This window comes from Anomaloglossus baeobatrachus, chromosome 5 (genome assembly GCF_048569485.1).
Source record: "Anomaloglossus baeobatrachus isolate aAnoBae1 chromosome 5, aAnoBae1.hap1, whole genome shotgun sequence".
Classification (NCBI taxonomy): Eukaryota; Metazoa; Chordata; class Amphibia; order Anura; family Aromobatidae; genus Anomaloglossus; species Anomaloglossus baeobatrachus.
Window position 1 is genome coordinate 20433063 of NC_134357.1, and position 27508 is coordinate 20460570.

Genomic DNA, 27508 nt, shown 5'->3' on the forward strand with positions numbered 1-27508 from the left:
ACACTCTCTGGTGGATGCTTCAATTGAGTGCATATCTTTCTCTGATCACGCGCTGATCACGGTCACTCTGTCCCTTGAATGTCCCATCGGGAGGCAGGGTCAGTGGATATTGAACACCTCGCTACTCAATGAGCCGGTGACAATGCAAGAAATAAGGGAGGCCCTGACTGAATATTTTGACTGTAGTGGGGGGGAGGGGATGTCCCCCAACATTGTGTGGGAAGCTCACAAATGTGTTGTGAGGGGATTATTCATTAAACATGGGGCCCGTCTGAAAAGAGAACGGGAAGCTGAGGTTACATCTCTCCTAGCAGACATAAGGGAGTTGGAAGCAGTGCACAAGGGGTCTCTGGGAGGGAACGTGGGTGTCAATCTGGCTAGGAAGAGGGAGGAACTCAGGTCCCTGTTACATCAAAAGGCCAAGGGAGTGCTAGCTAAGTGCAGGCGGCATTTCTATGAATATGGCAATAAAAGTGGCAGGACCCTGGCTAGGGCCCTCCGGATCCAGAGGGCGAGGGGCTATGTTCCTAGAGTGCACATTTCTGGCGACAGGTGGGCCACTCTTCCAAAAGACATAGCCTCCGCCTTTAAAGACTTTTACTCCTCTCTCTACTCAATAGATGGGGGGCGGTCGGAGAGGGCCAGGACGGAACTACGGCAGCGTATCCAGAAGTACATTTCAAACTCCGGTTTGAAACACCTTAAACCGGAGGATGCGGACGCCATGGAAAGACCCATTTCAGAGGAGGAGTACTGGGCTGCAATTAAAAATTCCCCCACTGGTAAGGCCCCTGGCCCAGATGGTTTCCCCCTGCTTTACTACAAAAAGATGGGCTCCATGCTGCTCCCCCCATTTCTCTCGGCCTTTAACAATATCTCACTCTCCGAAAAAGTCCACTTGCCGAGAGACTCTCTGGCCGCTAATATAGTAGTCATTCCTAAAGAGGGTAAAGACCCTACCTCTTGTTCTAGTTACCGACCCATCTCCCTCCTCAACACAGACTTGAAGCTCTTCACCAGAATATTATCAGAGAGACTCTCTCCATTGCTGGGGGGGATTGTCCACCCTGACCAGGCTGGGTTCATGATGGGAAGGGAAGCGAGGAACAACACCACTAAGGCGCTGAATTTAATCCACAGGGCTAATTCGGAAGGGTTGCCCCTGATGCTCTTGTCGACCGATGCAGAAAAAGCGTTCGACAGAGTCAATTGGATATTCATGGAGGAGGTTCTGCGGGAGGTGGGGTTGGGGAGGATGATGCTCAGGTGGATATGCTCTCTGTATAGCAACCCCTCTGCCGCGGTCAGGGTGAACGGTCTCCTTTCAGATAGATTTTCCATTCTTAACGGCACAAGGCAGGGATGCCCCCTTTCACCCCTGATCTTTATCCTGACCCTGGAACCCCTGCTTAGCCGAATTAGAGGTAACATTGACATTTCTGGCCCTACAGTTGCGGGTTCCACCTACAAAATCGCGGCGTACGCGGACGATTTACTTTTCTTTATTACCAATCCTCGGGTCTCCCTGCCCAATTTACTGAGAGAGCTGGAAACATACTCCTCTCTTTCTAATTTTAGAATTAACATGTCAAAATCGGAGGCTATGAATGTATCTCTCCCCCAAGATCATGTTATTTCGCTTCAATCGGCGTTCGGGTTTAAGTGGGCTAATCACTCTCTGAGGTACCTGGGGGTCCAGCTGGCAGCGGATAACAGCCAACTATATAAGCTGAACTATCTTCCTCTCCTGCAGTCCATTAGAACAGACTGCGCAAACTGGGCGAGGGGTCTTTTCACATGGTTTGGGAGGTGTGCAATATTGAAGATGAACATATTACCACGACTACTTTACCTCTTCCAGGCCCTGCCAATTAAGATCCCGAGCTCTTTTTTCAAGGAATTGGCCTCACTATATACCAAATTTATCTGGGCGAATAAGCCGGCGAGACTTTCCCGTTCCCTATTGTGCAGACCTAAGCGTAGGGGAGGGCTGGGAATACCTGATATGAAAAAATATTACTGGGCCACACATATGGTTAGGGTTCTGGACTGGTGCCGTCACTCTAGGATGAAACCATGGGTCGCCCTGGAACAGAGTTTCTCGGAGGTGCATTTACCGGCCATGCCTTGGGTCGGGAGTTTTTCCCCGGCCTCTCTGAGATCTCACCCCACCATTGGCGCTACTCTGGAATGCTGTTCGAGGGGAGAGGTTCGGCGCCTCCTCCTGCCGTTGCCTTCCCCCATGTCACCAATTATAGGAGATCCGGATTTCCGTCCTGGCCTCTCGGACCCAGTTTTTCGGAGTTGGGTACAGGGGGGCAGATTCAGAGCTTACCAGATGGGAGAGGAGGGTGACTGGCTATCTCTTTCGGATATATGTGGTCTCCTGCCTCCGGACCCCCTGGGGAGATGGAGGGCCATGCAGTTGAGGCATTTCTTGAGCTCCCTTCCCTGCTTCGCCCGGTATGCTGGGCCTCTCACAAGATTCGAAAAATTGTGCTTGGGAGAGGGGGCCCTGCGGCACTCACTTTCCCTGGCATACAATTTGCTATCAGACCCGGGAGATTTGCCCACCCCGGTTTATTTGCGGCACTGGGAAAGGGACCTTGGGACGGCCCTATCAGACACGCAACGAAACAACGTCCTAATGATGGCACATAAAACTTCGATCAGTTCCAGAATGTTGGAGGCCAACTTCAAACTGTTGACTAGGTGGTATAGAGTCCCGACCAGACTTCATAGGATATTCCCCTCAGTCGATCCCGTTTGCTGGAGGTGTGGCTCGGGGGAGGGTGATTACGTGCACATCTTTTGGTCTTGCCCTTCCTTGCAGCGGTTTTGGTCAGGAGTGAGGGAGGTAATTAGACTGGTGACCGGCACGGCTGAGACACTGGGTCCGGAACTGTTTATTTTACAGCTTTCGGAACTCACGGCTCATAGATACAAGCGTTCTTTGCTTAGATTTCTGGTAATGGCCGCCAGGTCGTGCATCCCGCTGGGCTGGAAGTCCTCTACCCCCCCCACATTGGCACAGTGGGTTTCAAGGGTTAACGACCTAAGGCACATGGAGGACCTGACATCCTCTCTCAATGACAGTCAGGAAGGTTTTCGTAGGACCTGGTTCCCATGGTTGGAGTTCACTTACTCGGCGGATTACGCCAGATTACTCGCTGCTCCACGACTGCTGTGAGGCTCTGGAGGAGCACTCTCCCCCCCTCCTCCCCCCTTTTTTTTTTTTTTTTTTTTTTTTTTTTTTTCTTCTTCTCTTCTCTTTCTCCTCTCTTCTCTCGCTTTCCATTCCTCTCATTTCTTTGTCCCCTATCTTCTCCTATTCTCCCCTCCCCTGCATTCCCCTTTCTTCCTCTTTCTCTTATCCTGTTCTAAATTCTTTTGGGCTTTGCTTTCTCTTTCTATGTATGTTCTGTATTCTACCCTTGTTGGGTTGGTTCATAAAAGGATTAAACTGGGCCTGACTCGAGCAGTTGCAGTAACTGGATATGTACAGGGGAGAGGAAGAGTGGGCTACATGTCAATGTTTAATATTTGAAATCTGTTATTCTGCTCTTTGTGGCGCAGTTGTTATTTTGTATGTTCTCGAGTCGGTCTTTAAAATAAAGAATTTAAAAAAAAAAAAAAAAAGACATTTGCAGCACGTCTGCCTGCGTTGCACACTCCAACTAATTATAACTAAGCCATTATACTAGCACACACTCAGTGTACCTAGTGGCATCCTATACGTGGCTATTGGACTTTGCTATAGTCCCACTAGTGCCAAGACATTTGCAGCACGTCTGCCTGCGTTGCACACTCCAACTAATTATAACTAAGCCATTATACTAGCACACACTCAGTGTACCTAGTGGCATCCTATACGTGGCTATTGGACTTTGCTATAGTCCCACTAGTGCCAAGACATTTGCAGCACGTCTGCCTGCGTTGCACACTCCAACTAATTATAACTAAGCCATTATACTAGCACACACTCAGTGTACCTAGTGGCATCCTATACGTGGCTATTGGACTTTGCTATAGTCCCACTAGTGCCAAGACATTTGCAGAGCGCATCTGCCTGCGTTGCACACTCCAACTAATTATAACTAAGCCATTATACTAGCACACACTCAGTGTACCTAGTGGCATCCTATACGTGGCTATTGGACTTTGCTATAGTCCTACTAGTGCCAAGACATTTGCAGAGCGCATCTGCCTGCGTTGCACACTCCAACTAATTATAACTAAGCCATTATACTAGCACACACTCAGTGAACCTAGTGGCATCCTATACGTGGCTATTGGACTTTGCTATAGTCCCACTAGTGCCAAGACATTTGCAGCACGTCTGCCTGCGTTGCACACTCCAACTAATTATAACTAAGCCATTATACTAGCACACACTCAGTGTACCTAGTGGCATCCTATACGTGGCTATTGGACTTTGCTATAGTCCCACTAGTGCCAAGACATTTGCAGCACGTCTGCCTGCGTTGCACACTCCAACTAATTATAACTAAGCCATTATACTAGCACACACTCAGTGTACCTAGTGGCATCCTATACGTGGCTATTGGACTTTGCTATAGTCCCACTAGTGCAAAGACATTTGCAGAGCACGTCTGCCTGCATTGCACACTACAACTTTTTTAAACTAAGCAATTTTACTAGCAAACACTCAGTGTACCTAGTGGCATCCTATACGTGGCTATTGGACTTTGCTATAGTCCCACTAGTGCCAAGACATTTGCAGCACGTCTGCCTGCGTTGCACACTCCAACTAATTATAACTAAGCCATTATACTAGCACACACTCAGTGTACCTAGTGGCATCCTATACGTGGCTATTGGACTTTGCTATAGTCCCACTAGTGCCAAGACATTTGCAGCACGTCTGCCTGCGTTGCACACTCCAACTAATTATAACTAAGTTACATTGTCAGGGATATTTATTCTTTATTATTCTGCTGTTAATAAAGCTAGACCACCACTGCAATCTTCACCACCTCTCAATTTTTACTACCACATTTTCAGTCCACAATCTTGTCGCAATCAACATGAGTGGCAAAATGACAGATGCTGGTGGAAAGGGGAAGAGGCGTGGTGGAAAAGGAAAAAAAGGTTTTGTCAGTGGGGAAGGTGCCAAAGCTCCATTATCATCTGCTGAAGATAGACCATCTACTAGCAAAAGTAAGATGTCTACTACTTATTGTGGACAATCCGATGTGCTCCCTTTTTTACGGACACGAACAAGAGGAACAAAGGTAGATGATGGGCAAAAAAGGAAAATGCTTGAATGGATCTCAAGTGGTCCAACAAGTGCCCTCTCAGCCACTTCAAGTACCGCATCCAAAAAACACCATTCCTCTGAGTTGTCATCCCAATCACACTTGATTTCTCCCAGCTCTGAAGTCTCCATCAGCCCTGCACAGTATGGTGGAACTGAGATGGCTGAGTCTGCAGAGCTGTTCAGTCACACTATAGCCTGGGAATCAGAGGTCTGCTCCCAAGCTACAGTGAGTACAGAACAGGAAATGGTCTGCAGTGATGCCCAGAACCTTTGTGACTCAGATTCAGGCCGTGAGGACCAAGTTTCTGAGCATAATGTTGACCCTTTGTCACAAACTGTAACACCTGTGGTTATAGACAATGAGGAACATACTGATGAAGATGAGACGCAGATACCCGATTGGGATGACAACTTAAATATTCGGTCAGGGCAAGAAGAGGCTCGGTCTGAGGGGGAGGGGAGTGCGAACACAACAATTGATGATGACGTTCTAGATCCCACCTACTGTCAACCCCCAGTCAGGCACTCGAGGAGGTCAACAGAGGCGGTGGAGGAGGATGCAACCGACGACGAAGTTACCTTGCGCCTTCCTGGACAGAGTCGGAGCACTGGTAGCACGTCTACAACTGCATCCTCAGCCACCACTCTGCCTATGAGCATTATTCGGGGTGGATCAACAGGTCGCATGGCCTCTAAGCCTTGCCTAGCCTGGGCCTTTTTTCACATCGAAAAAGATCGCCCAACTCATGTGATATGTAACATTTGTCATGATTCTGTTAGTAGAGGTCAAAACCTCAGCAGTTTGACAACTTCTTCCATGAATCGTCACATGAATAAATATCATAAGTCCCGGTGGGAAGCTCACCGTGCTGCAATGCCGGCTAGCGGAGCGAACCATCCACCGCCCGCCCCTTCCAGTGCATCCGCGCGCTCTTCATCTTCTAGGACTGTGGGGACAGCTGTCACACCTGTTTTTCCACGCAAAACTTCCACCACTGTAACCGCAACAGGCAGTTTGCTTGTAAGGTCGTCAGTTGGTTTGGAAGGGGAAACAAGTGAGTGTGTACAGCTCTCTCAGACATCGATAGCACCAACGTTGGATGAAGGCAACATCATGTCTCCGCCTGCACTTTCCTCACAAACCTCCATTTTTCCAGGGACACCCTACTCAACACCGTCTACACACAGCAGCCAGATCTCTGTCCCTCAGATGTGGTCAAATAAAAGGCCACTTCCTCCGACCCATGACAAAGCTAAGAGGTTGACTCTATCCCTCTGTAAGCTGTTGGCTACCGAAATGCTGCCTTTCCGCCTAGTGGACACACAGGATTTTAGAGACCTTATGTCTGTCGCTGTGCCCCAGTACCAGATGCCTAGTCGCCACTACTTCTCTAAGAAAGGTGTGCCCGCGCTACACCAGCATGTCGCACACAACATCACCGCTTCCTTGAGAAACTCTGTGTGTGAACGGGTGCATTTCACCACCGATACTTGGACCAGTAAGCATGGACAGGGACGTTACATGTCGCTGACTGGGCACTGGGTAACTATGGTGATAGATGGTGAAGGGTCTGCTGCACAAGTCTTGCCGTCCCCACGACTTGTGTGTCAATCCTCTGTCTGTCCAAGTTCCGCCACAGCTTCTGCATCCTCCACCTCATCTGGGTCCTCCACCTCCGCCCCAAGCCTGCCTGGTCAGGCCACCAGCGTTCTCACTGCGCAGAAGGAATCACGCACGCCTCATTACTATGCTGGCAGCCGAGCGCAACGGCATCAGGCGGTCTTTAGCTTGACATGTCTTGGTAATAAGAGTCACACAGCTGAGGAGTTGTGGTCAGCTCTGCGGTCCGAGTTTAATAAATGGTTGTCTCCACTCAACCTGCAGCCTGGTAAGGCCGTGTGCGACAATGCTGCAAACCTGGGTGCGGCCCTTCGCCTGGGCAAGGTGACACACGTACCTTGTATGGCTCACGTGTTGAACCTTGTCGTGCAGCAATTTTTAACACACTATCCCGGCCTAGATGGCCTTCTGAACAGGGCACGAAAACTGTCTGCTCACTTCCGGCGTTCAAGCGCCGCAGCTGAGCGACTTGCATCGCTCCAGAAGTCTTTCGGCCTGCCGGTTCATCGCCTGAAATGCGATGTGGCGACACGCTGGAATTCAACTCTCCACATGTTACAGCGACTGTGGCAGCACCGCAGAGCCCTGGTGCAATACGTCATGACGTATAGCCTGGGCCAACGAGATGCAGAGGTGGGGCAGATCACCCTGATGGAGTGGTCTCAGATCAAGGACCTATGCACCCTTCTGCACAGTTTCGACATGGCGACGAATATGTTTAGCTCTGACAATGCCATTATCAGCATGACGATTCCAGTCATTTACATGCTGGAGCACACGCTAAACACTATTCGGAGTCAGGGGGTGGGACAACATGAAGGGGAGGAACTACAGGAGGATTCATATGTGCAAGGGACAACAACATCACCAAGGTCCAGACGTTCATCATCACCAACGCAGCAGGCATGGGACCATGGGGAACAGGGATCGACAAGGGCGCATAGTAGCAGGCGAAATGTTGAGCAAGGTGCAGGAGAACATGAAGAAATGGAGGACGAACTGTCCATGGACATGGAAGACTCAGCGGATGAGGGAGACCTTGGTCAAATTTCAGTTGAAAGAGGTTGGGGGGAGATGTCAGAGGAAGAAAGAACGGGTAGCACCTCTATGCCACAAACACAGCGTGGACTTGGTCCGCATGGCTGCGCAAGACACATGAGTGCCTTTTTGTTGCACTACCTCCAACATGACAGTCGTATTGTCAAAATTAGAAGTGATGATGACTACTGGATTGCCACACTATTAGATCCCCGGTACAAGTCCAAATTTTGTGACATAATTCCAGCCATAGAAAGGGACGCACGTATGCAGGAGTATCAGCAGAAGCTGTTACTCGATCTTAGCTCGGCTTTTCCACCAAACAACCGTGCAGGTGCAGGGAGGGAATCTCCCAGTTGTAACTTGACAAACATGGGACGGTCTCGTCATCTTCACCAGTCTACCCGTACCAGTAGGACCGTATCTGGTGCCGGTAACAGCAATTTTATGGAATCTTTTCATAATTTTTTTAGACCCTCTTTTGCAAGGCCACCAGAGACAACAAGTCTGACACATACTCAACGGCTGGAGAGGATGATACAGGTGTATCTCCAAATGAACATCGATGCCATGACTGTGCAACTGGAGCCTTGCTCCTTTTGGGCTTCAAACATAGAAAAATGGCCAGAGCTCTCCAGTTACGCCTTGGAGATTTTGTCGTGTCCAGCTGCCAGCGTTGTCTCTGAACGTGTATTCAGTGCTGCTGGGTGTGTGCTGACAGATAAGCGCACGCGTCTGTCCAGTGACAATGTGGACAGACTGACGTTCATCAAAATGAACAAGTCATGGATCCAGAAGGAATTTACTACCCCTGTGTCATCCTGGGGAGAGTAAAGGCTTGTGGATTTGGAATGTGCTTGATGCAAATCAAAACATCCTGTTTGCAACTAGGGCCCAAGTGCTGCCACTGATGGGGTGGGTGTCTGTGTGGCCCAATTTTTGGAAAAAAGGGAGACTCCGCTTGGAGTAACCCTTGCTTACATTGTTTTTAAAAGAAGCCAAGATGAACAAGTCATGGGTCAGCAAAGACTTTGCTACCTACCCCGGTGTCATCCTGGGGACGGTTAATTATGGGGTATTTTTGAATGTGATTGATGCAAATGTAGCTGTGAAGTGTACAACTAGGGCCCAAGTGCTGCCACTGATGGGGTGGGTGTCTGTGTGGCCCAATTTTTGGAAAAAAAGGGAGACTCCGCTTGGAGTAACCCTTGCTTGATGTGTTTTTAAAAGAAGCCAAGATGAACAGAGCTGGGATCAGGAAAGACTTTGCTACCTACCCCGGTGTCATCCTGGGGACGGATAAGAATGGCGTATTTTTGAATGTGCTTGATGCAAATCAAAACATCCTGTTTGCAACTAGGGCCCAAGTGCTGCCACTGATGGGGTGGGTGTCTGTGTGGCCCAATTTTTGGAAAAAAAGGGAGACTCCGCTTGGAGTAACCCTTGCTTGATGTGTTTTTAAAAGAAGCCAAGATGAACAGAGCTGGGATCAGCAAAGACTTTGCTACCTACCCCGGTGTCATCCTGGGGACGGATAAGAATGGCGTATTTTTGAATGTGCTTGATGCAAATCAAAACATCCTGTTTGCAACTAGGGCCCAAGTGCTGCCACTGATGGGGTGGGTGTCTGTGTGGCCCAATTTTTGGAAAAAAAAGGAGACTCCGCTTGGAGTAACCCTTGCTTGATGTGTTTTTAAAAGAAGCCAAGATGAACAGAGCTGGGATCAGGAAAGACTTTGCTACCTACCCCGGTGTCATCCTGGGGACGGATAAGAATGGCGTATTTTTGAATGTGCTTGATGCAAATCAAAACATCCTGTTTGCAACTAGGGCCCAAGTGCTGCCACTGATGGGGTGGGTGTCTGTGTGGCCCAATTTTTGGAAAAAAAGGGAGACTCCGCTTGGAGTAACCCTTGCTTGATGTGTTTTTAAAAGAAGCCAAGATGAACAGAGCTGGGATCAGGAAAGACTTTGCTACCTACCCCGGTGTCATCCTGGGGACGGATAAGAATGGCGTATTTTTGAATGTGCTTGATGCAAATCAAAACATCCTGTTTGCAACTAGGGCCCAAGTGCTGCCACTGATGGGGTGGGTGTCTGTGTGGCCCAATTTTTGGAAAAAAAGGGAGACTCCGCTTGGAGTAACCCTTGCTTGATGTGTTTTTAAAAGAAGCCAAGATGAACAGAGCTGGGATCAGGAAAGACTTTGCTACCTACCCCGGTGTCATCCTGGGGACGGATAAGAATGGCGTATTTTTGAATGTGCTTGATGCAAATCAAAACATCCTGTTTGCAACTAGGGCCCAAGTGCTGCCACTGATGGGGTGGGTGTCTGTGTGGCCCAATTTTTGGAAAAAAAGGGAGACTCCGCTTGGAGTAACCCTTGCTTGATGTGTTTTTAAAAGAAGCCAAGATGAACAGAGCTGGGATCAGCAAAGACTTTGCTACCTACCCCGGTGTCATCCTGGGGACGGATAAGAATGGCGTATTTTTGAATGTGCTTGATGCAAATCAAAACATCCTGTTTGCAACTAGGGCCCAAGTGCTGCCACTGATGGGGTGGGTGTCTGTGTGGCCCAATTTTTGGAAAAAAAGGGAGACTCCGCTTGGAGTAACCCTTGCTTGATGTGTTTTTAAAAGAAGCCAAGATGAACAGAGCTGGGATCAGGAAAGACTTTGCTACCTACCCCGGTGTCATCCTGGGGACGGATAAGAATGGCGTATTTTTGAATGTGCTTGATGCAAATCAAAACATCCTGTTTGCAACTAGGGCCCAAGTGCTGCCACTGATGGGGTGGGTGTCTGTGTGGCCCAATTTTTGGAAAAAAAGGGAGACTCCGCTTGGAGTAACCCTTGCTTGATGTGTTTTTAAAAGAAGCCAAGATGAACAGAGCTGGGATCAGGAAAGACTTTGCTACCTACCCCGGTGTCATCCTGGGGACGGATAAGAATGGCGTATTTTTGAATGTGCTTGATGCAAATCAAAACATCCTGTTTGCAACTAGGGCCCAAGTGCTGCCACTGATGGGGTGGGTGTCTGTGTGGCCCAATTTTTGGAAAAAAAGGGAGACTCCGCTTGGAGTAACCCTTGCTTGATGTGTTTTTAAAAGAAGCCAAGATGAACAGAGCTGGGATCAGGAAAGACTTTGCTACCTACCCCGGTGTCATCCTGGGGACGGATAAGAATGGCGTATTTTTGAATGTGCTTGATGCAAATCAAAACATCCTGTTTGCAACTAGGGCCCAAGTGCTGCCACTGATGGGGTGGGTGTCTGTGTGGCCCAATTTTTGGAAAAAAAGGGAGACTCCGCTTGGAGTAACCCTTGCTTGATGTGTTTTTAAAAGAAGCCAAGATGAACAGAGCTGGGATCAGGAAAGACTTTGCTACCTACCCCGGTGTCATCCTGGGGACGGATAAGAATGGCGTATTTTTGAATGTGCTTGATGCAAATCAAAACATCCTGTTTGCAACTAGGGCCCAAGTGCTGCCACTGATGGGGTGGGTGTCTGTGTGGCCCAATTTTTGGAAAAAAAGGGAGACTCCGCTTGGAGTAACCCTTGCTTGATGTGTTTTTAAAAGAAGCCAAGATGAACAGAGCTGGGATCAGCAAAGACTTTGCTACCTACCCCGGTGTCATCCTGGGGACGGATAAGAATGGCGTATTTTTGAATGTGCTTGATGCAAATCAAAACATCCTGTTTGCAACTAGGGCCCAAGTGCTGCCACTGATGGGGTGGGTGTCTGTGTGGCCCAATTTTTGGAAAAAAGGGAGACTCCGCTTGGAGTAACCCTTGCTTACGTTGTTTTTAAAAGAAGCCAAGATGAACAAGTCATGGGTCAGCAAAGACTTTGCTACCTACCCCGGTGTCATCCTGGGGATGGATAAGAATGGCGTATTTTTGAATGTGCTTGATGCAAATGTAGCTGTGAAGTGTACAACTGGGGCACAACTGCTGCCACTGAAGGGGTGGGTGTGTGTGTGGCCCAATTTTTGGAAAAAATGGAGACTCCGCTTGGAGTCACCTTGCGGTGTTTTACATGATTTTAGAAGGGCGTGCCATGCCTATATCTGTGTGTCCTCCTCTTTTTCCTTGTCCAGCTGTTTTGTTTTCACATGAGTATATGTCCTTGTCACTTTCCAATGTGTTTGAGTTGTTTGTCACCTTTAGGACACCTTTTGAGGGTGTTTTCTAGGTGTTTTTCTGTGTTTGTGATTGCCTGCCATTGTTTCCTATGCAGTTCGAGTTCGGTTCGTCGAACGTTCGACGAACCGAACTCGAACGGGAGGTCCGTTCGGCGAACCAACCTCGAGCCGAACTGCGACCGGTTCGCTCATCTCTACTGCTGACCTAACATATATGGCGAGGAGCATACCTCCCCATTTCCCTAGTTGTATTGGAACATGGATTGAACTTTAAACATTGCCATTGGATAGTTGTGGCTTCCCCAATCTGGAGATGGGTTTCTAATAGACTCGGATTCATTCTTCCACTGTGATCTTCACTGTGATCTACGTCCATCAACCACAAGTAGGTGACTGTGACTGTGTGCTGTCTGTGTGCCATCCAGCTTGAACACGGGACAGTGTGACCTGGTATATTTACCTGACCCTGATGCTGCTGTCTGCTGCTACTTCTGGGTCTGGGGTAAGTGCAGTGAATATGCAATGAGCATAATGAGTGGGCCTGGAAGCAACGGCACAGACAGCAGCACTGGAGACAGGTAAGTGTAAAAATTATTTTATTTTTTTTATGTGACACATGCTTTCTCCGGGACGTGTCACACCAATCATATCAGTGTGCGGTATGTGTGACACCCGTGCTGCTGGAGAAAAACTGACATGTTGCCGTGCAGAGCACGGGCAAATGGTCTCTAAACCCCGGAATATTCCGGGATATTACTCACAGATGGGGAGTTCCATTATTAGACCTGTTTGCAAATCGTTCAAACAAAAATGTCAGAGCATTCTTTTTTCCCCTAAACCCAAGGGGCTCTCCCCAGGGGCTGGATGTTCTTTTCCAAGAGTGGCCCATGGGGTTGATGTATGCCTTCTCTTCCATTTTCTTTGATTCCAATTGTTCTGAGGAAGATTTGAATGGGCCGGGTGGAAGTAGTTTTCATTGCTCTCTTTTGGTATAAAAGTACTTGGTTTACATGGCTACGCCTGATGACAATAGGACAACCATGGATCCTTCCAGAGATCTAAGACCTACTATCCCAGGGTTCTTCCTTCATCCCAATCAAATGAGTTTGCGTGGTGTTTGAGCAGCAGCTCCTAGTGGCCAAAGAATTTACAGAGAGTCTTATCTCCTCTCTAATGGACTGTAAGAAGAAAATACCTACTAATATTTACGCTAAGGTGTAGAGGAAATTTTTAGATGTTTCAGGGTTAAATCCTCTTGACAAAAATCCAATTCCCTGGTCAGTCATTTTGGAATATCTACAGAACGGGTTAGAAAAAGGTGATAAGCTAAATACTCTTAGTAAAGCCCACATTTTGGCCTTAGGGGTTCTCATCCATTGTAAACTAGCAGACCATCCTTGGGTAGTGAGGTTTGTTAAAGCCGTGATTCTGTCTCCAGTACTACGATACCTCACCCTCGGACCTCCCCTTGGGATTTTAACCTACTTTTGAAAGCCCTGTCTAGTGACCCATTTGAGTCATTGTCAGAATGCATTGTCAGGGTTCTGATCATTAAGACTGCTCTTTTAGTTGCCCTCACATCAGCTGGAAGAATACAGAAGCTACAGGCTTTGTCAGTAAACCAACCCTTAAGAAAAATCCTTTCAGATAGGGTAATATTTAGGCCTAACCCAACCTTCCTTCCTAAGATAGTCTCAGTATTTCATAGATGCCAGGATATTGTACTAGCTTCCTTTTGTGATAACCCCAAGAATGAGAAAGAAATGGAATTTAATTCGCTAGACGTTAGGAGGTGTCATCTTCAATACATAGAAGCAACAAAGAGCTTCAGGAGATCTACATCCCTCTTTAGTCTTTTTCAGGGTCCCGGTAGAGGCCATGCAGTATCGAAAGGGGCTTTGGCTAGATGGGTCAAATCAGGGATTTTACTAGCATACATGACAGGAAGTCATGATCCCACTAAAAGTTTGAAAGCCCACTCCACTAGGGCTGTATCTACACCTTGAGCGGAAACTACTCTTGGCTAAATTTGTACGGCAACCACATGGTCTTCACCTTCCTTTTTTAGGCACTACAGGTTGGATTGAGGTTCTGATAACCTTTCACCTGGGAGAAAAGTTTTCCAAGTGGTGGTCCCTCCCTAAGGGATTGCTCTGTAATTCTTCCTTGGTGCTGTCGTGAGGAAGGGAAAATAGATAATTACTTACCGGTAATTGGGTTTTCCAGACCCATGACAGCACCCTTTATTTTACCTTCCTTTGTTTCTATTAGCATATTTTCTGTTCCTCTTTAGTGGTACATTACACGGTTTCAGTCACAGGGGGAAAAGGGAACCCTATTACCAGTAAGTACCGTAATTATCTATTTTTTTACTCCTTTTTTACTCCTTTATTTTATTGTTTATCTATTTTTACAACTTCTGTGAAAATGTGATGTAATTCTGGGTTAAATTTCTGCAGAAAATTCTGAAGGGTCCACAAACAATTAAGTTATGGAGGAGGGTCGGACACTGCAGAGCAATTGTGCCGGGCAGTGGAGCCGTACTCACAGTTCAGTAGAAACCAGCTGATCCTGGGCTTTACGTGCGCCTGTATTGGAGGTGCCTGGCAGAGTGGTGCTCAGCATGCGATGTAGCATAGAATCCGATCATCCAGGGAAGAAAAAAGCGGCTACTCACTCTAAGTGGCAATAACTTTATTCTGCGATAGCAGACAATACAGGAGCAGTGGGGGGGAGAAAGGAATGCAGGGACGGGGAGCGGACAACAGCCTGTTTCGCGCTAGTAGCGCTTTGACGAGTCCTAGGTAATACTGACAGCTGATCCTCTTTAGGAGTCATCCCAGCTGACGTATGTGCAGTTAAAAAGCAGGACGAAGCTGCTAGTATAAACAAACAACAAAGCCGCAACAACGCAGCGGTAACGGATCTAACAGATATACACAAGTCATGATCTGAAAGATTCCATTCATGAGTATGATTAGCACGTTTTTTTCATGCAACGTTAAAATTGTATTTTAAACAGTCATGTGTATACATGAGACATAAATGGGAATCATATGGAACTATCATAGCTTGTGTAATGACATAAAGTCAACAGAAAGCAAGAGAGGGAATATGACAGGAATAGCCAAAGGACAGAGAACAAAGGTTTTCCAGATACAAAAACGATTAATTAATTGTTTTTTAAGAATCATTTTTGTAAAAAATAATTCTTTCTCAATGGTGTGTATCAGGGCAATTTTTTATATACTCTGCTGAAAATGTTTTATATATATATTTTCAAAAACACATGAAAACCTATTTGTTATGTGATTGGATAAGAAGCTCATTCCGCTGCAAACTATCATAAAAGAGAGGAAAAAGGAGAAATTTATACGGGACAAAACTGATTATGAAACTAATCAAATCTTTTCATGGAAAAAAACCTCTCGAGAGGACACAACCATACCTGGTGGATATGGATACAGAAAAACTAACTAACAATAAAAAAAGATTTTCCAAAAGAAACCCGCATCAAAAACGTGGTGCTTGGACCACGGACTCGGACTCGAGTGGGGTGGATGAACTCCCTCCTCCACCCAAGAGAAAAATGAGCTTCTCTCTAACAGATAATCCTCCTGAATCCGTCCCTTTAGAAAGAAAACCAGACGAGGCAGGAGCAGAAAAAAACGCCGGACCCAGCAGGGAGAAACAAGTGTCCTGGAGGGATTAGACATTAACCTCTAAGAAAGAGAAACTGTCTGGAACCTCTCCGCCCACTCCCTTGATAAAAATATGCTCTCTCTCTCCTTAACAAGGGACTTAATTTTTGCATCCCTGAAAAATTTGACTTCTGTGATTCACCTTTTTAAGGGGTGTCCTAAAATGCATTTGTCAAAATTCTATAACAGCAAGAAGAAAATCTCAGAACAAAAACAGCATCCTGAAAATAATCCTATAATTATTGGACCCCTTGGCTTTTTTCAGGCCAATGATGCTTTGGGTTCCGTAAGAGATGATGCCTTGCTGTTATTAGAACTAACTGAGCCTGATATCTCTGCCCAATGTAATATTGACAACACTCTTGGCCCTTCAGTTCCCTTTTCCGGGGGAATAAAATCTAGTTTCCATCCACCTATTACCCCAGGAAACACTATAGACCTCTTTCAGAGCCTAGTCAAATGGGACATAGAGGCCCTTATCTATCCTGAGGCACCTCGAAATTTAACATCAGGGGAAGAGCAAGCCCTGAAAACCCTCTCATCATGGGATGACGTGATCTATCAGAGACCCGACAAAGGGGGTGGGACCGTGATTTGGCCAAAAACTATGTATTTGGCAGAAGCCAAAAAACAATTGAATGATACATCCACGTACTCAAAATTACTATTCGACCCCACAAACAAATATAAAGAAAAACGTTGTAGTTTTCTCAATAGAATAGTCACGGAGGGCTTTTTCTCAAAAAATAAAGCCGAAAAACTACTACCTAGGCATCCATCCTCACCACATTGGTATTACATACCAAAAATCCATAAGGATAGAATAACACCTCCAGGCCGGCCCATAATTTCCGGTATTAACTCCATTTTTGAACCAATCTCACAATATCTAGATTGGTTGTTAAACCCCCTACTGGAAAAAAAATCCCCTCCTTTATTAGGGACACCAAAATGTTTGTGGAAATGCTAGACACTTTTGTCTGGCAGGATAATTTCCATCTGACCTCGATTGACATCGAGAGCCTGTACACCAGGATCCCACAAGACCTGGGGATAAAAACAGTAGGGGATTTACTCGTGAAATTGCATATAGAATAAAAATTCATTATCTTCATTCAAGAAGCTCTCAATCTAGTTCTTAAAAACAACTCTTTCAAATTTGGAGCTCAATGGTACACACAATGCGGGGGTACCGCTATGGGTACCCCCGTTGCATGTGTTTTTGCAAATTTATTCTTGGCAGTCCTGGAAAATGATCTGATTTATGGTATGCAAAACCCTTTTTTACGACATATCAAAAAATATCTAAGATAAGTCGACGATATTTTTATCGTATGGGATGGATCGGAGGGGGAATTTCAAAACTTCGTGACCTATCTAAATACTTGTAACACCTACAATATGAAATTCACTAGTGTTTTTAAGGGAACAGAATTAGAGTTCTTGGATGTAAAGTTGACATTGAATCACGGTTCCCTCACTCGAGAGGTGTTCAGAAAACCAACAGCAAAAAATACGCTATTACATTATAACGGTTATCATCCTCCTCATTCAAAAAGATCACTTCCTTTTAGTCAGTTTTTACGAATTGAAAGGATCAATAATAATAATAGCTTGGTTCGAGAAAAACAATTCTCTGAGCTTGAACACCGTCCCAGAGATAGAGGTTAACCCCCCCCCCCCTCTGTCATTGAAGCTGCTAAATCGCGTACCCTCCTGAGATCTGGAACAGTAAAAAAACCCGATGGGACCCTCAAGAGAACTAACGTTTATCCCACTAGTAATGATAATGGCAAAAAAGGCTCCAACGATAGAAAATTTCTCTTCAATTTTAAATTCGGCCCCCTAGATAGTCAGATAAAAGCCAGCATAAGAAAACACTGGCATGTTTTGGAAAATGATGTGGATCTTAAAGATAGGGTGGCACTCGGTCCCTTGGTCACCTATAAAAGAAGCAAAAATTTGGGAGATATTTTAGTACGTAATAGATGGAAGCACCTGGTTGCATAAAACCCCGTTAATAGGCAACTTCAAATGCGGGGGATGCAGATTTTGCCCCCTCCATCTTACTGAAAAAATATTACATATAGGAGACGTTACTCTTGACGTAACAGATTTCGTTTCTTGCAAGACAAAAAACGTTGTGTATGTCATCTTCTGCACCTGCTTTCGGTTCTATATTGGAAAAACCATCCGTTGTTTGTATGTACGATTTTGGGAACATTTTAATTCAATCCACTCCGGTAATGGTTCCCCTAGATTGATTCAACACGTAAGGGAACACCACACTGGGAATCCCGAGACCCTCAGATTTGCCGGTATACTTAGAGTCTCTCCTTCAGGAATAGGAGGAGACACTCATAAGTTACTATTACAAAAGGAATCGCGCCTTATAATTAAAACAAAAGCCATGGGCCCTTTAGGCCTGAACAATCGCACATGGCCGTTTTCCTTTAATAGTTTAATAACCATCTCTAGTATTGGGTTACCTATAAAAATAGATAAAAATGGCAAAAAAAGAATCAGCTTTGAAATCTCCTCCCAGCCTGTTGTTACCCTTTGATCATCTGGGTCAACATATATCAAAAGCCCGTTATAATATGCCTCTCTCTCACTTCTCTCTCTTGTGTTTTCTGGTTCCGACCCGTTTCCAAAGAACTTTCCTTCTCCCTCTTTCTCTCCTTCCTTTTTCTCCCCCCCCCTTTCCCCCTCCCACTCCCACCCCCCTTTTTTGGTCTGGCTGTTTGATAGAAATTACGTGGATATTAGGTGCTATAGACACTCGTGTGGAACATATTTTTGAGAGCGATGTCGCTTATTTGGGGCTTTGATGTCTTAATATTTGCGACAGACATGCTAACATGTATTGACAAATAGCAAACAAATAATAAAGGGCCACAGAGAAATAAAAGAAATATTAGGTAACATCTCCCTTACCTGTGACCCTTTCACTCGTTACGTCTCATCGCACCCTACTGCTATGTTTCTCGCACGAAAAACTTATTCACAAAAAATAAATACAGATGAGCGAAAAAAGGATATAACATACGTTAGTAAAAAATTATAGAAATAAAACGATTGATAATCTATATTTTTATAGGCTATCTAATATATAAAGCTGTGTGTGTGTGTGTGTGTGTGTGTGTGTGTGTGTGTATGTATGTTCGGGATTGGCATCCGCACCGTCGCAGCTACAGCCACAAAATTTTGCACACTCACACTTCTGGACCCCGAGAGCGTCATAGGCTATGTTTCGAGGGGAAATTTTAACCCCGCTCTTTAGTTATTCGCCAAAAAACCTGCCTCCATTATAGCGAATGGAGCTGGGAGCCACAGTGCAGCCAGAACTTCAGAAGAATGCGCAGCCACGCCCTTATATGGAATGTTGGCGTGTCACAATGCAGCCGGGGAAAGTGACAGACGGGGAAAGAGACAGAGAGACAGAGAGATATATACAGAGGGGGAGACAGACAGAGAATGGTAGAGAAACAGAGAGACAGTTACTATCCCGGGCAGCGCCGGGTGCTATGTTGTGAGGCGAAATTTTAACCCCGCGCGTTCCAATTTACCAATCAATTTTGCCCCTATCTACATAATGGGGAAAAAGTGAAACGAAAAGTGTTGGGGGCAAATTGACAGCTGCCAGATGTGAACAAGGGGGACTTAAAGAATGAGAGCGATGGCGCCAAAGAGTATATACCGTACAGCTGCTAAGGTGGGGCCCCGACATGGGATACTCACCACACTCGGGGATATGAACACACACACAAAATGCGCCACACACTACCACGTACATGAACACATATACCACCCTCAGCACACATCTCACCACACATACACCAACCTCACCACATAATCGCCCTAAACACACACAAGTCTGGTATTATCCTTCACAAATAAAAATCTGAATAATAAGCAGCCAAACTACAAGAACAACAAATGTACCACATAGGAAATACGGCAGCTGTCAGTCACATGACCTGTCTATATGTGTGAGCTAATATATACTGTCAGGGGGAGGGCTTTCTGTTGCCTGGAGATTTATCAGGCTGCCAATAGCAACCAATCACAGCTTAGCTTCTATTTTGCTACAGTTAATTAATCTGAGCTCTGATTGGTTAATATAGGCAACAAAGGACATTCTCAGTATGTGTGAGGTCATAGGATGTTAAATCTGTGTGGAATATCTGTGGTGTTGAAATATATGTTATGAAATGCTTCTATTAGCTTACTTTTTGCCTTTTAATAATTACATTTTTATCTATTTGTTTTGTGGTTTTTGTGTGCAGAATACATTTTTGTTAATACATTCCTATTTTGTTAACAGCAGTTATTAACCCGGGCGAAGCCGGGTAGTACAGCTAGTCCTGAATAAAGGAAAACGGAGCAAGCTAGCTTTTTGATGTTTTCACATCTCCACGTCTAATGTTATTTCTTTACGCTCTATGTCAGAGAGAACAGACCTAAACTAGTTAATATTTAATGGCCACTATTCTAAAAACTCGCCAGTCCTTTCTAACTAAACTTTTTCTCCATGCCCCCTTTATTATCACATAACAAATAGGTTTTCATGTGTTTTTGAAAATATATATATAAAACATTTTCAGCAGAGTATATAAAAAATTGCCCTAATACACACCATTGAGAGAGAATTATTTTTTACAAAAATGATTTTCTTGAAAAAACAATCGTTTTTGTATCTGGAAAACCTTTGTTCTCTGTCCTTTGGCTATTCCTGTCATATTTCCTCTCTTGTTTTCTGTTGACTTTGTCATTACACAAGCTATGATAGTTCCATATGATTCCCATTTATGTCTCATGTATACACATGACTGTTTAAAATACAATTTTAACGTTGCATGAAAAAAACGTGCTAATCATACTCATGAATGGAATCTTTCAGATCATGACTTGTGTATATCTGTTAGATCCGTTATCGCTCCGTTGTTGCGGCTTTGTTGTTTGTTTATACTAGCAGCTTCGTCCTGCTTTTTAACTGCACATACGTGAGCTGGGATGACTCCTAAAGAGGATCAGCTGTCAGTATTACCTAGGACTCGTCAAAGCGCTACTAGCGCGAAACAGGCTGTCGTCCGCTCCCCGTCCCTGCTTTCCTTTCTCCCCCCCACTGCTCCTGCATTGTCTGCTATTGCAGAATAAAGTTATTGCCACTTACAGAGTGAGTAGCCGCTTTTTTCTTCCCTGGATGATTCACAAACAATTAAGCAGCATTGCAACTGAAGGAATTATAGAGATGTCTGTATTGAGATTTATTACTGTGTCTCTTCATACACAGGATTACACGGTGGTGAAAAAGACCTCTAGTGATCGCTGTCAGGCCCCAGTGTCTGAAGGATGGGGAGGAACCCTGAGCCCAATCCTAGAGTCTTCACCACACCCCCGGATAAATGAAGACCTCAATGACCAGAAGATCCTAGAACTCACCTACAAGATGATTGAGCTGCTGACTGGAGAGGTGACACTGCTGGGAATGCTGGGACATTATACAGTAACGCTATGAAGGGATCGGGGGATGATAGTATCATTGTATGTGTCAGGTTCCTATAAGGTGTCAGGACGTCGCCGTCTATTTCTCCATGGAGGAGTGGGAGTATCTAGAAGGACACAAGGATCGGTACAAGGACGTGCTGGAGGAGCACCAGCCCCGCACATCACCAGGTACTAGGGCTAAATACACACATCTGTTAAAAGGATTGGTTGCTAAAAGTTGACCAACTACTGAAGAAAAACTTTCAGAAAGATGAAAAATAAGTAATGTTCACCTTCCTGATTCCGTCTGTGTTGATTTTTCTCCTGAGTCCCTTACCTGTCACTGTACTGCACAGTATAGATGGACGGTGACTTCTGCCATCAATCACGAGCACAGGAGCAGTGATCACCACTGCGACCAATGATGAGACGTCACTGCTTCCTCTACTGTGGCATACAGCCCCTGCGCTCGTGTCCTGGATGCAGAGTGTCTAGTCACAGGCTCCTTCATATTAACGACAGGAGTGGTGTGTGATCAGAAGACACAGCTGTCATAAGAAGGGACGAAAACAGAGCAGAATGATAAAATTTATTAGTACGTTTTTACAATCATGGTGTTGAGTTTCCCGAAGAGGCAAATAGTAAACTTATAAATATAATGAAGGAATTGATTTCATTGTCTCCTACAGTACGAACCAGTAAGAGGACGACACCAGAGACACATCCCGGAGCTCAGGACTGGTCACAGGATCATCAGGTCGGTGGGGAGGAGGTTGTAGGGATCTGATGTGTAGGAGGCTGCGCCGGTCGTGTTCTGCCGTCCAGCATTATTGTATGATTTATACATGGCAGAGAAGGCAGCTGACCACAGACGTTACATGGGGTCTGGATCTTCTTCAGTTTTTTTTGTCTGTGGAAAATGTTGGGAAAAGGAACAGACAGGTTGGATCTATGTGGAATATGTGCAGCTATTTGGGGTAATGTGAGCTTCGGTCGTCCTCGGTTTCCAAAACAAGAAGTTATTCCCTGTCTATAGAATAAGGAATGACTTGATCACTGGAGGTTTGACCACTAGTCTCTCCATTAATCCTGAAATTGGGGCTCTGTAACCCCAGGAATGTGGCTCTGCAGCCCCTTCCTGAAAAGAGTGAAGGTGCACATGCTTAACCTCCACTTCATTCATTGTCAGCGGGACTTCGAAGTACATCGCTTCCAATGAATGAAGCAGAAGCCGAGCATGCGCACCTTCGCTCTTTTCAGGATGGGGCTGCACAGCTGCATTCACAGGATCTCTGGATCAGTCGGGCCCCCGCCAATCTACAGTGGACAGTGGATAACTTGCTTTCTTGGAGGGGAATAACCCTTTAAAGAAGTTGTCCAGTTACCAAAACTGTTTTTTTTTTTTTTTTGATCTTGCTATTATGTGCCTCTAAACACATCTATCACGTTATTTTACCAATATTATCTTTTATCATGGTCTAGCATAACATCTTCATTTCTGGCTCCAGCTCTGATGGAGTTAATCTCTCTCTTAACTTCCTGTGTTCAGTTACTACAACTTCCATAATCCTTTGCAGTAACTAGCAATCTATCTCCCAACCCATTCTGACTGTTCCCTCCCCTCAGATCTCCACCACAACAGTTCCCTCCCCTCCTTCCTGTGTGCACTGCCTAATCATGGTAATAGAGCTTTTATCCTTTGGTCTTTCTGTGCTGCATGTCACTATCTGTCTCCACTATGGGACTTGTAGTGCAGGTGACCGGATGATACATGTCACTAACTGCCCCTCTCTGTGATTTCTGCTGCATACTACCAACTGTATACACTCTCACCTGCACTACAAGTCCCATAGTGGAGACAGTGACATGCTCTGCTCTGACACATAGTGTGCTGCATGTCACTGTCTCCACTGTGGGACTTGTTGTGCAGGTGAGAGTGTATACAGTTGGTAGTATGCAGCAGAAATCACAGAGTGGAGACAGTGACATGTATCATCCGGTCACCTGCACTACAAGTCCCATAGTGGAGACAATTAGTGACATGCAGCACACTATATGTCAGAGCAGAGCATGTCACTGTCTCCACTCTGGAACTTGTAGTGCAGGTGACAGAGTGGAGCAGATTGGTCCCATGCAGCTGTGCTGCTGGGGGGAGTATATGATCACACTGCCGACACCGCCCGTTCTCCTGACAGCTGAGCAGAGCGGGCGGGTGGACAGTGTGATCACATACTTGCGTGACAGGGGGGATTTCAGTGGAGGAAACCCCCCCTGTACTCCAGACTGGAGCCCGTACCTGCCACAGCTGAATGCTGGTAAGCGTCTGCTTTCACCGCTCCACAGTAAAGTTCTCCGGCTCCTCCCCTCGATGCTGTGCTGTGACGTGCGGTAGTCACCGCCCACAGCCCTGTCAGTCACTGTGAGTGGCGCCGGCCTCCTGTGACGTACCCGTCTTGTTTGAGAGCCCGGAAATGCCGGGACGTCAGAGGATGCCGGCGGCCACAGCTCCAGGCGGTCATGTGACAGGCACTGAGCGTGCAGGATAGCGCGCCGCTCAGTGCCAGAAATGGAAATAGAGGCTATTGAAGAAGATGCAGACAATGGTAAGTGAAAATCATTGGGGGAAAAAAAAAATGGGTGGACCACCCCTTTAATGATCTTTTCTGGTCATCTATTCATTCCATGTGAAGTCTCAAGGTATCTGGTCACTTTTTAGCACATTTCTTTCACAGCTTTTGAATCAGGATGAAGTTCTGAACCATTGTCCTACTACAGACATAATGGAAGAAGAGGAGAAATATGTGAGGGGTGACGAGCAGTGTAAGAAGGAGACTCCGACAAATGACTGCTCCGGTGAGTAGTGGCCACTGAATGCAGATCACATATTCCTCTTCTCCACTGGATGCAGCAGTTTTATGCTGAATTTGGTAAAGTGGATCTCTCAAAGGATTTCACTTTCACCAGATTCCCTGCATACCTTAGTACGTATTATGTTTGAGAGACAAAGGCCTTTGTGTACATAGAAAAAGTCCTAGATCTTTGAGTTCAGCTCATGAAAAATGGGAGCAAGAACAAAAGTGTTGTTTATATTTTTACTCATTGTCTATTTTATGCCGCCCTAATTCATTTGTTACACAGAATTATTTGTGTCATGACCATAGTGCTGCTTATTATATCCCTCATTATATAAGGCAGACTTGAGCAAGGGGCGACCCGCGAGCCGGATGCGGCCCGCCTACTGTCTGTGACTGGCCCGCCCGTCTTGGCTCAGAATTGGAGGCATGGCCTGATCTATGCCTCAGTCCCGCTTTCACAGCTGGGAGCTATGTATCCTGCAGTGCAGTGATAAGCGACTGCCACATCCCCACACTCTGGAGGCCATGCCCCCTCTTGCTGCCAGTCATGCCTCCTATGGATGCTGGCTAAATATAAATATCATATAGTCACATTCTTTATACCCAGTGGTGTACACTATATGGGAACATACGGAAGGGTGATAAAGGGGAATACCTTTTTTCCCTCTTCTTTCAGGAGCCATAACTTGTTCTATATTTTTGGTGACATCGCTGAATAAGGACTTGTTTTTTGGTGGGACAAGCTGTAGTTTTGAATGCACGTTACTATACGTTGTACTGGAAGGGAAGGTAGTGAACAAATGCCGCAATACTGTGGGGTTTTTTTATTTGCATTTTTTTAGTAAATATGACTTTGTAATCATACTGATATGAAGTCATATTTCAGTGATGCCAATCCTGTATAGTTTTATATTTTACTTAGTGAATAACATTTAAGAATTTTTCTAAGAAAAAGGTTTAGTTTAGTTTTTTTTTTCATCTTCTGTTGCTGGAGTTGTATGAGGGCTTGTTTTTTGTGTGACATACTGATGTTGGTAAAATTGCAACATGTTTATAATTTTTTTTTCTTTTATTAAATAATCAAATTATATTCAATTTTTGGCAGATGATTGTAATAGGAGTGCAGAGGGACATGCGACGGCAGATTTAAAGGCAGAAAATCCTGATAAACCGCAAGCTACACATGAAGTATATGCAATTGCCCCAAATCTACCCTCATCTTCTGATTCCTCACAGACTAAAAAGCAAAGTAAAATTCACAGAAGGGGTATGAAATATCCAGCAACTCTAAAAAGAAATAAGTCATTTTCATGTTCAGAATGTAAAAAATGTTTTACCAAAATAGGAAATCTTGTTGTACATCAGAGAATACACACAGGAGAGAAGCCGTACTCCTGCTCCGAATGTGACAAATGTTTTACAACTAATTCAGATCTTGTAGTACATCAAAGAAAACACACAGGGGAGAAGCCATATTCATGTCCCGAATGTGAAAAATGTTTTACAACAAGACGAAATGTTGTTATACATCAAAGAAAACACACAGGGGAGAAGCCGTATTCCTGTTTAGAATGTGGAAAATGTTTTTCTAGTAAACCTGTTCTTGTCAGACATAAGACAATTCACACAGGGGAGAAGCCATATTCATGTTCAGAATGTGGGAAATGTTTTAAACAGAAATCACATCTTATTAGTCATCACAGAATGCACACGGGAGAGAAACGGTATTCATGTTCAGAATGTGGGAAATATTTCAATCAGAAATCACATTTTGTTAATCATCAGAAAATTCACACAGGGGAAAAGCCATATTCATCCCCAGAAATTCACACACTGGAGAAGCCTTATGAATGTTCAGAATGTCACAAATGTTTTATAACTAGATCATATCTTCTAGTACATCTAAGAAAACACACAGATATGCCATATTTATGTTCAGAATGTGGTAAATATTTCAAACAGGAATCAGATCTTATTAGTCATCAGAGAATGCACACGGGAGAGAAACGGTATGCATGTTCAGAATGTGGGAAATGTTTCGATCAGAGATCACATTTTGTTAATCATGAAAGAATTCACACCGGGGAAAAGCCATATTCATGCCCAGAATGTGGGAAAGCTTTCACAAGTAAAGTAGAACTTACTAGACATCAGAGAATGCACACAGGTGAGTATGCATGTTCAGAATGTGGGAAATGTTTTCCAACTAAATCAGATCTTGTTGAACATCAGAAAAGTCACACAAGTGAGAAACCATATTCATGTTCCGAATGTGAAAAATGTTTTAAAACTAGATTAGGTCTTGCTGTGCATCAAAGAAGCCACACAGATGAGAAACCTTATTCATGTTTAGAATGTGGAAAATGTTTTGCCTCTAAATATCTTTTTGTTATACATAAGAGAACTCACACAGGGGAGAATCCTTATTCATGTTTAGAATGTGGAAAATGTTTTACCAGTAAATATGTTCTTGTTACACATAAGAGAATTCACACAGGGGAGATGCCATATTCCTGTTCAGAATGTGGTAAATTTTTTAAACAGAAATCACATCTTGTTAGTCATCAGAGAATGCACACAGGAGTGAAACAGTATTCATGTTCAGAATGTGGGAAAGGTTTCAATCAGAGATCACGGTTTGTTAATCATCAGAAAATTCATACAGGGCAGTAGCCATATTCATGTTCAGAATGTGGGAAATGTTTTACACGTAATTCACATCTATTAGACATCAGGAAAATCACACATGTAAGAAGCCATATTAATGCTTAGAGTGTGGTAAACATTTCACAAATAAATCCTATTTTGCCGAACATGTGAGAAATCACACACAGGAGAAAACATTTTCATGTTCAGAGAGAACTTTCTCTTAGACATCAGAGAAGTCACACAGGGGAGAAGCTGTATTCATGTCCAGAATGTAGGAAATGTTTGAGAGAAGTCACAGAGGAGAGAAGCCATTTTAATGTTCGTAACGTGGGAAAGAATTAAACCAGAAATCAGATCTTGTTAATAATCTGATCATTCATACAGAGGAGAAGACCTATCTGTGTTGTGAATGTGGGAAATGTTTTGTCAGTAAATCAGATAAAAAAATGTGTATGTAATTTATGAAATGTTTGTAATTACCAATAAACAACTATATATACTGTATATATTACCTCATAATAGTAAGATTAGAATCCTGATAATACACAGATATATAGTGAGAATACTTTTTTTTATAATTTTCTAGAGCATCTTTTCATAGGGAATAATTATGTAAATCGTGTTTTGTAGTCCTTCTTTACCAGGCTCATGATGGCGGAAAATTAGTGGTAGAAGAAAAAACAATGTCCTATACACTAAGCATTTGATGTACGCAATTGTAGCTTGTC

General features: G+C 44.7%; 1 protein-coding gene across 1 annotated transcript in view; it reads left to right on the forward strand.

Moving 5' to 3' along the window:
• Positions 1-27277, forward strand: part of LOC142312573 (uncharacterized) — a 152141-nt gene extending 124864 nt beyond the window's left edge. Inside the window, 5 exon segments of the mRNA XM_075351564.1 lie at positions 21083-21262; positions 21345-21465; positions 21966-22033; positions 24009-24129; positions 25237-27277. Coding sequence (XP_075207679.1) covers positions 21083-21262; positions 21345-21465; positions 21966-22033; positions 24009-24129; positions 25237-26804 — 2058 coding nt within the window. The 3' untranslated portion in view covers positions 26805-27277.
• The last annotated feature ends 231 nt before the right edge of the window (positions 27278-27508 follow it).